Below are 14,073 nucleotides of genomic sequence, written 5' to 3'. Positions count from 1 at the left end.
TTTGAAGCCTGGCTCCAGCTGCACTAGAGGCGTCTGCCTGGCCCAGCCCCGAGTCGGCTCTCTCCTTATCCCACTGGGCACCCCCAGCCGCTGCTTTGGTTGCCTGGCTGGTCCCTGAGATGCTGGAGAAGGAGGGGGGCTAGGCCCTGCCCTATGGACTATGGCAGTAAAGGCCCAGAATCCCTGGGGACAGCAACTCTCCGCCCGAGACTCTGCCAGATTGCCCCCTAGAGGTGAGCAAAGAGGCAAAGACAACTGTTCCATCTTTATTAGAAAAGCAACCAAAAAATAGGTGAGGGGTGAGCCTGGCCCTAAAGGACCCCTCCACTGTGACACAGGCAGAGCCGGCTCATCCCGGCGTCGAGGGGTGGATATGGCCAGCTGGGTGTGGGCAGATTTACAAAGTCAACACTTCATAGAAAAGGATGCCGCCTGGCGTGCAGATGGCGACCAATCCACCTTCACATGGCTAAGGCGGGCCCCTCCTCCTCTGGGCTCCCATGCGGTGTGGACAGCCTGACCTGGGTACAGGGAGGATGCCATGAGGAGGTGGGCTGGGCAGGCCTGGGGGCTGTGTGGGGAGTGGCATCCATGTGGGCCTCTGGTCCTGCCCAGGGTCCTGCCCAAGGGGCATTCCAGGCCTGGCTGGTCCCCTGGGGCGTGGCGGTGGGGCTGCAGTGGCCCCTCAAATGTCCATGTAGTCGTCGTCCTCGTCTGTCTCGCTCTCCAGCGAGGACTCCTGGCTGGATGTCTCCAGGACCTCCAGGGCTGGCTGGCATAGGCTCTCCTTCCTCACGTTGGCAGCAGACTGGGCAGAAAGGATGGCTGACTGCGGAGAGGGCCGGGCGGGGCACTGGTCAAGGATGGCTGGGCTCTGCCCCAAGCCCCTCTGCCACCTTCACCCCTGCCCCAGGCCCCCCTCCCACCCTCACCCCTGCCCCAGGCCCCTATGCCATCCTCACCCACACCCCAGGCCCTCCTGCCACCCCCACCCCCACCCTAGGCCCCCTTTGTAACCTATGCCTCCCACCCACACATGGCTCCAGCCCAGCCCCTGAGGTCACCTTCAGCTTCTGCTTGGTCTCCTCCGAGATGCTGCCTTTGGGGGAGAGCAGGGTTGGGGTGGGTGGCGTGACGGTGATCTCAGGGGGGAACTTGGTGGCGGCGGAGGGGATGACCAGCTTTGGCATGTTGGGCAGGGGGCGGGACTTAGCCCGGCTGGGCTCAGGCTTGCCTGGGTGACCCTCTGGTGGCTGGGCACTCCCACTGCTGGGGGCCTTGGAGCTGGCAGCTGTTGAGGGAGAGCTCAGGGGCTGAGTCTCACTCGCAGCCTCCTGAGCCTCCCCATCCCTTCTCGGTTCAGGCCTCAGTTTCCCCTCTGGAAGACAAAGGTACCAAGAGCACCTCCTGCCTGCTGCATCACACAGTGAGCACTTTATCTCGCCCCCACCCACTCCCCCCAGGTCCTGGGCCTTTATGCTGTGTAGTTTGTGCTGGCTGGCAGGCTCCAAGGCTTCTACCCTGGGCAAATACTTGGCTCAGGCCTGCAGGGACCCAACTCTGGCTCTGAGCTGTGGGGTGCTGGGACTGTGAACCTTACCCAGTAACACCATGAACTCAAAGCCCAGGACCTGAGACTCCCTGAGCCTTGCTGGGTTCTATAAGACCTCCAGGCATCATGCTTGCATGAACTGTCGTATTTCCACAACCATCCTAGGATGCATGTCCTATTGGTGTCTATGCCCCAGGGAGGACACTGAAGCCCAGAGCTGGTCGCTCAGCCAGGCATGGTCACTGAGCTGGCCCCAGGGCATCCACTTTCGCCTCATCCTCCAGGGGGAGCAAGGGGCTGAGTTTGCCCAGAGCCTGAAGGCTGGGCCAGTTGCAGGCCTGGCAGCCTCTAGGGAGCTGCACGAGCTGGGAGGACCCGGCTGGCCTGGCTCGTCTCCACATTCCTCTGCAGCCCCATGGCTTTAAAAGGAATGGGGTTTACACAGAGCCCATGCCTGGCCCCCAGGGGCTGGCGCCAGGTCCTGCCAACCCGAGTGGTCTGTGGGAGGCCCAGGCCAGGAGGAGTCCCCAAGGGGCCTGGCTGGTTGGGGCAGCTGGTGGGAACAGGCCGGACTGAGGCCAGGGCTAGAATCTGACGTGGCTGTCGACGGGGACGCCTGCTTGGCCCAGCCCAACCTGTCCACCCTTCTGCCTGCTGCTGATGTCCCTCAAGTGTCTGTCACCAGGCCCATGCTCCGCCCTGTCCATGCCTACTCCTCTTTCCCCACTCTGGGCTCAGCCTGGGTTCTGCAGTGGGCCCAAGCAGGCCGCCTGCCCTCGCTAGTACCCCTCCGTGATGCCAGGGGTGGAATAAGCCTCTGGGGTCCGTCTCTACCCAGCCCCTGACACAATGGGCCACGCGTTAAACTCTTCAGCCTGGGCCTCTCCCTTGGCTCCCCTGTCCAGCCTGCACTACCCCCATTTCCTCCCCATCTCATTCCATGGGGCATCCCCCAGGCCCTGCCCTTCAAGGCCAGGCCGGGAAACCCACCCTGGCTGCCAGCTGTGAGGCAGCCTCCTGGGGGCTGGTGCTGGGCTGCTCCCAACTCGCCTTACCCTGGCTGCAGGTGGGCTCAGCGCCTGTGCCCAGGGCAGCCTCTGCCGGCCAGCAGTGTGGCTCTGCCGGGGAACTTGTGGGGGCCATCTTCACCTGCGGACTGTGCCGTGGCTCCTGAGGCGGGAAGCTGGTGCCCTCTGCCACTCTCGCCAGCTCTTCTCCCTCTGTGGGGACATGGGCTCACTGCAGGTAATGGACTCATCCACCCCGCAGGCTCCAACGCATCTGTGTCAGGTCCTATGGGCCCAGGCTGTGCCCTGGGACACTGGGCAGGGGAGTGTGGCCAATGCTGGGGTCCTGGCTGAGGCAGCCCAGGTTGGTGCTGCCAAGAATCCACTCACCACCCAAGAGGACACTGGTAGGGGCTGGCTCCCCACCCCCAGAGGGCTCCTCCGCCTCCCGAGAGGGCTATACACCTGACCCAGTGGGGCCACACCTGAGTCTTCGAGGCCCAGCCTCTCTAAGATCCCATCACAAGGCAGTGAGAGGGGATGGGGGGGCAGTGTCCACTCTCCCTCCAGCTCACATAAGCAGCATTCAGAAACGAGGTCAGGACCAAAATCCAAACAACCCAACTAAGACCAAAGTAGACGCTGGCACTATGGCTCCTGCCCAGCCAGCCACACCTTCCCTGGCCTGAGGCAGGGGCCAGGAATTGGGCTCAGTTGGGCCAAGGCCGGGATGGGCCTGAGGGGCAAATGCTGTGCCCGTGGCTGCTGGCCAGGTGACTACTCAGCATCGGTCCCCGGTTCCCAGGCCTCCAGGCCCTCACTTCCCTTGCTGCTCCCCACCTTCTCACTCAGGTCTGGACTCTCCCACCACACTGGTCATCAACCACTGCCTTTCCAGCCACCCCACCGCCTCCCCATCCCGCTCCTCTGCCAGGAGGCCCTCCGTCCTCTCCAGCAGGGGGAGCCAGCTCCCCTCCTTGGTCAGCAGGAGTGACAGCTCCCGGTACAAAGCTGGGGCCAGCAGGCGACTGCTGGACTAGGCAGAGGCCTCAGCGGCCATGGCCATCCCCATCCAGCTGCTCTGCCTGAGGCTCCTGCCCCAGGCTGGCTGAGGCCTTGTCTCAAGCCTCCACCCCCTCGCCCCCTGCCCCCAGTGTCATTCAACAGTTCCATCCTGGCAAAAGGCCATTTAATTTGGTTTTGGGAATGGGAATAGAAAAGGATCAACTCTCCAGGCTGAAGAAGGTATGCTAGGAAACAGATCCTCTTTCTTAGATCTAACAGAGGAGAGAAGGACATGAATTACAGCTTTGGCCTGCTTGATGGTGGGACAGGCAGGCAGAGGGAAAGCAGGCAGTCTCTAGCCCCCTACTCCGCTACCCCTGGCCCTGGCATCCACCAGGCCTTCCCACACCCCAGGGAGGTGTGTGTGGCCTACAGAGATCTCAGTTGCTGCTGAGATTAGGTTATAAAAGACACCGTGGCTTCCTCTGTGTTCTCTCGGTGGGGTCAATGGCTCTGGGGAGAACCAGTCACCACGATCCGGGGACACTCAGCTGTTTATAGAAAGGCCCACAGGAGGAGCTGAGGCCTCTGGCCAATAACCAGTGAGGACCTGAGGCTGCCAACACCCCAAGGGAGCTCAGATGCACTGATGATAGCTTGATTGCAACCACGTGGGAGACCCTGAGCCAACTTTACCCCACAAAGCCACTGTAAATTCCTGATCCTCAAAAACTACAAGACGAGAGCATGAGACTGGTACAAGGCAAGACAGCCCCAGGCAGAGGGACAGGAGCTGGGTCTTCGTGGGAGTAAGTCAGCTACCAACACTGACCAACTGATTACAGCACTGGGCTCCCATCACCCCCACACCTTGACGTCACCATCCTCAGGCGGGGTATGGTGGTTCACACCTGTAATCCCAGCACTTTGGGAGGCTGAGGCGAGTGGATCTCCTGAGCCCAGGAGTTTAAGACCAGCTTGGGCAACATGGTGAAACCCCATCTCTACAAAAAATACAAAAATTAGCCAGGCGTAGTGGCCCATGCTTGTAGTCTCAGCTACTTGGGAGGCTGAGGTAGGAGGATCACCTGAGCCCAGGGAGGTTGAAGCTGCAGTGAGCCGTGATCGCACTGCTGCACTCCAGCCTGGGCAACAGAGTGAGGAAAACAAACAGGCCAGGCTTGGTGGCTCATTCCTGTAATCCCAGCACTTTGGGAGGCTGAGGCAGGCGGATCACCTGAGGTCAGGAGTTCAAGACCAGCCTGGCCAACATGTGGAAACCCTGTCTCCACTAAAAATAAAAAATAAAAATTAAAAAAAAACCCAAAAACCCATACCAAGTCTCTGCTTAACACCAAGCAGCATTCCAAATCCTGCAGTGCTATTATCTTCATCTTATCCATTTTATGCAGGAAACTGAGGCAGAAAGAAGAAAAGGGATGGCCAAGGTCACATGCTGGTAGAACCACTGCAGTTCGTTTTTTTTAGATGGAGTCTAGCTCTGTCGCCCAGGCTGGAGTGCAGTGGTGTGATGTCAGCTCATTGCAACCTCTGCCTCCTGGGTTCAAGCGATTCTCCTGCTTCAGCCTCCCGAGTAGGTGGGATTACAGGTACCCACCACCACACCCAGCTAATTTTTGTATTTTTAGTAGAGATGGGGTTTCACCATGTTGGCCAGGATGGTCTCCATCTCTTGACCTCGTGATCCACCCACCTCGGCCTCCCACTGTGCTGGGATTACAGGCATGAGCCACCGCGCCTGGCCAGCACTACACTTCTTTTACGGCTCTTTGTCCTGAAGCCTTCACAGGCTCCTCTGGGAACAAATGGCCACAGGTTCTGACCCAAAGGGAAGTAATTCTTTGTCTCACAGGGCCACGACCAGTGCAACCGAGGCTGACTGGGCTAGAGGATGCCTACATGTTCACAATCCTCAAAGCAGTATGGATGGCATCAGGTGAAAACATCAGCACCTGCTTGCTGCTTGAGCCACCGTGGGAAAGAGCTGAGGAAGACTTCTCAACTCAACCTCCACTCAGGCACACAGTCTGTGGGGGCTCTTAGGCCTGCCTTCTGCTGGGCACTTCTGCAGAGTGGCTGTCTCGTTTTTCAGATGGGTAGGAAATTCAACTGGGAAGACAGGTGAGCCTCCAGGGGTGACACAGGCTGTGGGTCAGTGCAGGGTCTGCGGCAAGGAAACAGGCTGGGTCCTTGAGGCAGGGAGGGAGAAGCAGGGGAGGGCCTGAAAGGGAGGGTTGGGGAAACTGGTCCATCGCTGGATGTCCCCAGGGGCACAGGGAACCCTCTGACCACGCTGGTCTCTCCTGGGGCCCCACCAGCTGGGGAGACAAATTAGTTAGGGAATATCCCTGTCCTATTATAGGGCCTTCAGAGCCTGGCCACATGGTCCTAGAGTCCTGGGAACCAACAGGGAAGGGCCCCCTGCCCTGGGTGGCAAGTGGAACCTGGCCCAGGCCTGAGCTGAACCCAGTCTGGCAGAATTGCAGCTGCCAGAGCTGCTGGTGTCAGGACCAGCGAGGGGGATGGTGCCTTGTCTACTCCCCTCTCACTCACTGGCTATAGCAGTGCTGCCTCTACATCCCCTCCCCAAAGGAAGGATCTATGGCTTAGCTGTCTGCAGGCTGCCATTCCAATGGATCCTGGGTTTTAGAAGGAACAGGAGCTTTCACCGATGAGGCCAGCAGGGCCCTCTACTGCCCGCACCTTTGTCCTCTCTGTTTTCCTTCACAAGCCCCCTGACCTGCCCCTGCCCTCATCCTGGCTGGCTTCTGTCTTGCCCATGAGGCAAGATGGGGTTTGAGCAGATCTGCTGGCCCCACACCCAGTAGGGCCTGGTACCCAGGAACTGCTCACAGGTAACTGAGGCCGGATACCAGTGGCCTTGCAGCATGCTGAAGGTCAGGACCCCTCCCAGTGCCCTGAGGGAGGCCTGGTGTGGGCTAGTATCCTTTTCCTACCTGACCAAGCCATCCTTCCTACTTACTATAAGGCTTTGTGGGGAGGAAACAGTAGCAAACACGTCCGTGATGGTGTTTGCTCCCTCCCTCCTCACCACCTCCTTTCACAGACAGGGAGACTGAGGCACCCAGGGTTAGTAAGAGTGGTAGATGTAGGATGTGCTGACCAGGGCCACCGAGGCTGCCAGTGACTGCTGAGTGGACCCGCGGTCACCTGCCCCGCCACCCTGTGGGATCGACTGGGCGGGAGGGCACTGCTTGCCTCCCTTACCCATACTCACACTCTCCCCGCAGGGAGGACTTGATGGTGGCAGGGGCCTGGGCCCAGCTCTGGACTGGGATGGGACTCACCTGGGCCCAGAGAGGCCATGCTGGGGGTAGCTTCAGGCCTGTGTGGCCGGGGAGGCCCAGGGTCCTTGGACTGGTCCAGGGTGGAAGCTGATGCTGACGGAGGGCAGGTGATACTAGTTGTGGCGGCAGCTAGTGCAGGGCGAGGCTTGGTGTGAGCATCACTGGGCCGCTGGACAGAGTCAGCTGGCACAGGGTCAGGGGCTGTGGGCACCACTGTCACAGGAAAGAAGTTCTCTCGGCTGTCTTTGGGGTGCTTTGGAGTGGTGGGGGTGTCCCCCGAGGCCTGTGAGACAAACAAGAGGTGAGAAAGGCTGGCTAGGCAGCCCTGAGCCCACGCTGCTCTGCCCGCCAGCCGACCAGTGCTGTCCCACAGGACATCCTGTGCGCCTGGGGCTGCCAACACTGCCCATATGGCACCACTGAGCCCCCACAATGCTGCCAACAAGGTCCATCAGAGAGGCACCCCATCAGGATCCTGCTGATGCTAGGACACAGCTGGAGACCCAGAACCCCTCCCTGGGAGAATGTCCAGGCCGTACTGGTGGGGACTCAGTGGAAGGACCTCCAGCTGGCCTTGCCCTCACACCACAGGGCACCAGTCTGGGAGGAGTATGTCCTGCAGGACCCTAGGCATGGGTGCAGCTCCCAACCCAGGGAATGCAGGAACAGGTGGTCAGTCTTGGAGGGTGACTTCCCAATGGCCACTCATGGGAGAGTCCTGAGGGAGCTAGTGGGATGCTGCAAGAGTTTGCTTCCTGGGCTTGATACCACAACCCACTGTGACCTACTGCCACGGCACCCAGTGCTGCCCCCAGCTTGGCCTCTCCCTGCAGCCTGGCCTTGGCAACTGCTCCCACCAAGGGCCTTCGATTTCCAGGTGAGCCGGGCCCTAGGGGCCTCCGAGTCTTCATCCACACAATTCCCTCTGCCACGAGGCCCTTTTGGGGCTCTTTTCACAGGGCTACTTTTGCTCCCACCCCCAGCCAGCCCTCCTGGGACAGGTGTGAAGGCTCCAGTGCCCTGACAGTATGTCTTGAGGTGATGTGAGGCAGCCCTGAGGCAGCCTCTCACAGCTGAGCAGAGGAGTGGGTCCACCCTTCAACCCTCCCCAGCACCAGGCTGACTGTACTGTGGGAGCTGGCCCACATGGGGCTGACAGCACCCCCACCCCCACCCCCTCGAGTGTGGGAGAGTCACACGCCTGCAGGTAGGTACCTCAGTGCATGGGGGCGGGGGGGCAGTTTGCTACCACCAATGACCCTGTCTCTTCTGACATTGGTTTTGCTAAAATGCCCTGTTCCTCAATTCCACATGGTTCAGGACGGGCCCCTGTGGACTCTGCCACATACTGGGTGTCTGGGATGTGCCCCAGGCCGGTGCTCTGGGGCCCAGCCTTGTCCTGTGGGCAGCCCATCCTGTGGGAGTGCGGGGCAGGAGGACAGACCTGTCTCTCGGGCCCTGCGGGCCTGCGGCAATACCAGTGGTGTTGTAGCAGCCTAGCTGGCAGCGTGAGCAGACACGCTGGAGGAAGGTGAGGGCAGTGTCCCTGTGCTCGCTCAGGAGCGGGCCTCAGCCGTGGGCACTGAGCCTCTAATTATGTCCAGAGCACCCTCCAGGCGGGTTCAGGGCTGCCATGGCAACAAGGACATGCCGTGAGCAAAATGGACACTCCCTGAGGGGCGGGAGCTATGGGCTCTGATGGCAGGAAATGGCCTCCAAGATTGGGCTTAAGGGAGGAGAGAACCAGAGGATGGCAGCCAGCCCCTACAGTGGCATCTTCTCTGGGCCCAGGGTAAGAATCCTAGGTAGGAAACGCAAATCTGCCCACGGCAGATACCAAAGCGCCCCCACCGCACCAGGGTCTGGGAAGCAGGCAGGTAGGTCTGAGGGTCATTAGGGCCTCCTCCCTGCCACTCCCCTCCACACACTGGGAGGGGACTGCTGGGGCCTGGCCTGGCGTCGCCCAGCAGCAGGCAACCTGAAAGGTAAGGACCTGGGTCCCCTGGCTCTGGCCACCCCCATAACCCAGGCTGTGTCTTCCGAGGTCTCTGACGGAAATCTCTGCTCACCCAGCCCTCAGGGGCCCCAATATGCATGTGCCTCGGCAAAATGGGGTCTGGCCCAGCCCTGGCTCCTGCCAACTCAGTACCCCTTTCTTCTCACGCTACAGTGTGGGGTTGTGGGGGGGTTTCCTGTGTGGGTCTATCTTTTAAGGACGTCAAAAGCAGAAACAGCCCTCCTGTCTCCTGAGTGGTCACCACTCCCATGTCCACCTGCTCCACCTGGGCCAGTGGAGGAGGCAGGGGCACCCTGGTGGACCTGGGCCTGGGCCTGCGCCCAGCACTGGGGCCCAGACAGCTGTGCTATGCACTCTGCCTAGCTGGACAATGAAATGGTGGGGACTGCTGGGGGTTGGGGCACTCCCTGTCAAGGACTCTGGCCCTTAGCTGGGGACCAGGCCCACCTACTCCCCACAGCATGCCTCGTCTGGCCCACAGCCTGCTTGGTCAAAGCTGAACCTCGCGGGCTTCCGCAGACGTAATAGCCCAGGCAGGTGGTGGGGGCCTGAGGCTCCATTCCACTGAGAAGGAAGCCCGTCTGGACCCCAAAGGCAGCTACCAGCCCTCTGCTAGGGGACCTGGAACAAAGGGACCTGGGACGAGGCTACCGGGGGCATCGGGACACCCCTGGGGACAAAAGACTGCACCTACTCAAATGGCATGCCACCTACCCTCTGGCTTGGAGGCTTATGTTTTAGACAGGGCACACCTGCTCTCCCTGCCTGCCATGTCTGCCCCTCCCTGCCACATCCTCTTGTTGAATTCTGATCCCAGCCCTCCCACCTCTAGCTTGGGGTCCTCCCAGGAGGGGCCTCCCCAACTCCCTACTCCCTGCCATATCTTGGACCCCGCCCCCCCTCCCCAGCCCTGGCCTGGACCTTGCACCAACCCCATCTTCCCTACTCAGGAGTGTTGCTGCCTTGCTTCCTCCCTGCTTAATAAACTCCAGGACTCCTGCCTACCCTGTCTTAGGACACCTTGCTCCCTACAAGTCCTCCCCTGGGGCGGTGGGGTGGGGGGCAGTCCCTGTATAGGCTGCATCTCCACCTTCCCCTGCCACCTGGCTCCTAACCAGACTGGCTCTAACATTGCTGCTTCTACTTCTGTTCCAAACGGAATGACCTTCCCAGTTGAGGTCAGCTGGCTAGGGGCCATCCTCCTTGTTACAGAAAAGGTGGCTGAGGTGAGGGGACCCCTCAGCATGTCTGAACTGGGGTCTGGGCCCTGTCAAGTTCCTGCCCACTATGGCCACGGGCTGGAGGCTCAGCTGCCCCCTGCTCATCTCCCCTCAGCCCAAGCTGACCACAAGAACAGTCCCAAGAGTGGATCTGCCTCTCAGCCTGCGTCCTAGGGCCTTGATATGGAGCAGGCTCCGCAAGATGAGGCTGGCACAGGCTAAATTGGGCTTACCTGTCTCTGGGCGGCAGCCCCAAGATGGACCTGGCAGAACTTCACAGCCTGCTCCAGCGCAGCCTCCTCATCCACCTTAACAGGGAGATGCTGGAGGTCAGGGGGCGCAGGCCATTGTGGTTAGCCTCCCCCAGCCCTGTCTGTGTATGTAGCACAGACCAGCCTAGGTAGGGGGCATGCCCTGTGGCTCGGGTGCCCCCCACCACCCCAGACTCTGCTGAATAGCCAGCCGTCCCCACTGCTGTCCGCATCTAGACCCCTACCTCCCAGCTCTTCGTGGGTAGCAGGGGCAGATGCCCATCCATCTCCCAGGTGGGGGTGCCTGCTCAGGTGCCACACCACCAGGTACTGGTGCCAGAACTGGACCCAGCTGTTCCTCTGAGCCCATCTGGCTATACCAAGTTCATTTCTATGGCTGAGTTACTTACATCCTCACAAGCTGAGGCTGGCAGGCAGACTCAAGGGCTCCAACCAAGCCTTCAAATTCAGCTGAGGCTCAGTTGCTAGGGGAAGAGGGGAGTCTTCTGAGCTAGAACCTGCCCCTTAAGTGGGCAGGATGGAGGGGCATGATTACAGTGGGAGAGGCCTTTCGGAATCCCAGGCCTGATGGTGATAGCCCCATGCTGTGTCAAGTGTGTCTAGGGATTCAGTGCCCAAGGTCCATATGATATGGGGCAGTTGGGGGTAGGATGCACTGCAAACTGACATGATTAGAGAGAATACTGTATGTCAGGGATGGTCATCCCATCTGAACCAGTCACTAAAGTTTTGGAGATTCTTCCTATGAGAATAATTTTAAATGGAGAAAAAGGAAAGTGCTTGATACATTAAAATAAAATGTTTAAAAAAAGAAGGCAAAATGACAAGGGGATCTCTGGTCACTGCAGCCATCTTTAGATGACAGCCACAGAAGTCTTGAAGGAAATGCCCTAAGATGTACCCAGAGGCCCAGCGCAGCGGTGGGAGCAGCGGTCCAGACTCCCCGCGCTGGTTGTGATAAGGTTTCTGTGACGGGCTCTCACTTCCTTCCAGGTTGAATGTTGACTTTTTAAAGCTCATTGCAGAAAGTGAACAGCAGGGATGGTGTGGGAACAACACCTAAAACCCGCCCCAAGGGCAGGCCCGGGAGACCCTCCTTGAGGATAGAAAGGCAAGAGTGGGGATGCTGCCAGCAGACTAGTGCCCCCAGGCCTCTGCCTGCCACCCACCTGCTTGATGAGCATGTAGGTCTCCGACATGATCCTCTCCACACGGCCCAGGTCATAGGCCACACCCTTCTGGCCCTGCTGCCACACACGGTAGGCATCCAGCAGAAGTGTCTTGCCTGACTCCGTGTCCTCCAGGAGCTTCCTCTTGCGGCTGAGCCGGGAGAGCGGCTCCTCCGGGTGGCCCCCTGCCCTGGTCCCTGTGGTGGTGGCGGGGGCGGGGGCGGGGGCGGAGGCTGGCTGGGCTGGGGTGAGTGGGGTGGGCTGCTGCCGGGCACTGATGCTCAGCTCCTCCAGGGACAGCTCAGTGGGCCGGCTCTCGGGGCCCCGGTCTCTTGCGGGGCGACCTGGCAGCAGGGGCGGTGTCTGCTCCAAGTCTGAGTGGCAAACAGTGGCCTCACTCGTGTCCATGGGCTCAGTGGGCCCTGCCCGTGGGCTCTCCTTATCCTTCCGCTCCCCGCTTTGGTCTGCACTGTCTCCTGCATCCATGGCCACAGGCCGGTGGTTGAGGAGGCCCACTTTGCCCCCTGGCTCGGGCCCTGGCCCTGAGCCATCAGCCAGAGGGGGCTTCTTCGGCTGGGGGAGGCCCTCCTGGCCATCCTCAGGACTGGCCTTGTGTGAGACATCGGTGGTCATCCTGGCTCCGGGGAGGCCACAGACCTTGGGCCCTGGGCGTTCTGACCCCTACAAAGAAACCAAAGGTAAGAAGCTGTGTCGTTGGTGTCTCCACTGCAATGACTCATGAGGTGGGCCCTCTGGGGGCTGGTGAGCCCAACCTGGGCCTCTCCCACCTGACATCTGTGTGGCTCCGGACATCTGCCAGCTGGCCAGGGCTGTGTCTCAGTTATCAGAGAAGGACACTGGGCCCAGAGACCTGCCTGAGAAAGGCCTTCCCTCCTCTGCACCTCTGGCTACCCCACCACACTCTCCCAGGTAGCAAGGGGCTGACGGGACTCTGGAGGTGGCACTGCTCCTGAATAACAGGCCTGGGCTGAGCTGGGGCAGCATTGCCCAGCTCCCCTTTGACTCCATGACGTGAACTCCGGGCAGCTCTGGGCATTTTATGGGAGGGGACCTGCCCAGGGCCACCAAGCATGTTTGCTGCAGAGCCAAGTCTTCCTGGCCCTTAATGCACGAGGCCTGGGGTGGGGGGCTGGCAAGGACTCCTCCCCAACAGCCTCAAGTTGATGCCCTGTACCAAGCCACAGCCAGCCCTACCAGGCATAAGCTTTGGAGGCAGTCCTGGCTCAACTCCCAACAGCCCCACCTCGTAGGCTGGCTGCTTAACCCCCCTGGCCTCCTCCAGGTGCTCAGCTGTGAGAAGGAGGTACTGCTGCACCTGCCTCAAGGCTGAAAAGGGACGATGCACACACATGGTGTTCTCATAGGCCTTGGTCAGCCTGCCAGGGAGAGGGCTTGGGACCCCGCCCTGGGTGGTGCAGCCCTTGGGGAGCTCAGTTTCATGGAGTCACTATGGCTCTTACTAATCACCAAGTGCATCCATGACTCACTGAATTCACGTGCATTCATTACCACGGCTGACCTTCCCTGCCTAGGAAGAGACAGGATGGGTGCTACCTCACAGATGGGGACCCTTAGGCACATCCTGCCTAAGGGTATGCAAATAGAGGGATCGGGCCCACCACCTGGGAAGGGCTTGGAAGCGTGTTCATGGGCCGTGGAGGAGAGGAGGACATAGGTGGCATACCTCTGCGAGCTCGCTCAGCGTGTCTTCGAGCACCTTCACAGTGAGGATGAAGGCCCGCTGCGCCAGGACCTGGCGGTCAGCATCTCGCAGATACTTCCTGCGGTCATACAGGGGTAGTCAGAGAGGACAGGAGGGCATCTGACACCACATGGCACTGCTGGATGGTGGCCACTGCCCATCCCTGCCTTGAGGATGCCTGTTTGTTCCTCAGTGTTCCACCTAACCACCTGTTGGGGCTGCTCCCCTAGAAGCTTCCCCTGAGCTCCCTCTATCCAGAGCCAGTAGGCCTCTGACCCGGCACCAGCCTGTTGCCCTTAGGCCCTCTGCAGTGGGCCCACCCTGTGTGCTGTGCTCAGCAGCCTATAGCTGCTCCCTCAGGTCTGGCTCCAGGGTGCCCCAGGCCCCAGCTGGAGGCCCCTGAACTCCTGGCACATCGCCTGGCAAATGGTAGGTGAGTGAGACAGCCAGAGGGTGAGACAGTGCAGGCATGGGAGGAGGCCCAGTCCAGCTGACGGGGTGAGGCCTCCAGGCCAGGCCCATCTACATCTCAGCTGCGTCTCTTCCAGGATCCCCCCAACACCCCCTGTAAATGGCAGCTGTAACAGATGGCTCTGTTGTCTGTCCTGCCCTTTCTGGCAGAGAGCTCCCTGTTTACCACTGAGGCCCAGGCACCCCTGTCGCTCACCCCACTGTTACTGGCCTTTGTCTGGGGAACCACAGCTATCTTCTGAACATCTGTTTTCCCTACAACCTGACAGCACCCCGAGAGCCCTGAGTTGGGGGAAGCAGGAGGAAAG

General features: G+C 60.2%; 1 protein-coding gene across 8 annotated transcripts in view; it reads right to left on the bottom strand.

Annotated features, from left to right (window-relative positions):
* Positions 1-253: 253 nt before the first annotated feature.
* CABIN1 (calcineurin binding protein 1) overlaps positions 254-14,073 on the bottom strand; it is a 168,353-nt gene continuing 154,533 nt past the window's right edge. For 5 of the 8 annotated variants that reach the window (XM_003811073.5, XM_055105564.2, XM_034948965.3 and 2 more), the window contains 7 exons: positions 13,277-13,373; positions 11,572-12,252; positions 10,364-10,438; positions 6,894-7,176; positions 2,608-2,772; positions 1,065-1,378; positions 254-829 (listed from right to left, as the gene is read on the bottom strand). In XM_003811073.5, coding sequence (XP_003811121.4) covers positions 686-829; positions 1,065-1,378; positions 2,608-2,772; positions 6,894-7,176; positions 10,364-10,438; positions 11,572-12,252; positions 13,277-13,373 — 1,759 coding nt within the window. In that variant the 3' untranslated portion in view covers positions 254-685. The remainder of the gene's footprint in view (positions 830-1,064; positions 1,379-2,607; positions 2,773-6,893; positions 7,177-10,363; positions 10,439-11,571; positions 12,253-13,276; positions 13,374-14,073) is intronic. The other 3 variants (XM_055105565.2, XM_055105566.2, XM_034948963.3) reach the window with 1 other exon arrangement.

This window comes from Pan paniscus, chromosome 23 (genome assembly GCF_029289425.2).
Source record: "Pan paniscus chromosome 23, NHGRI_mPanPan1-v2.0_pri, whole genome shotgun sequence".
Classification (NCBI taxonomy): Eukaryota; Metazoa; Chordata; class Mammalia; order Primates; family Hominidae; genus Pan; species Pan paniscus.
Note: the sequence above shows the minus strand (reverse complement) of the source record. Positions and strands in the feature narration are given on the sequence as shown.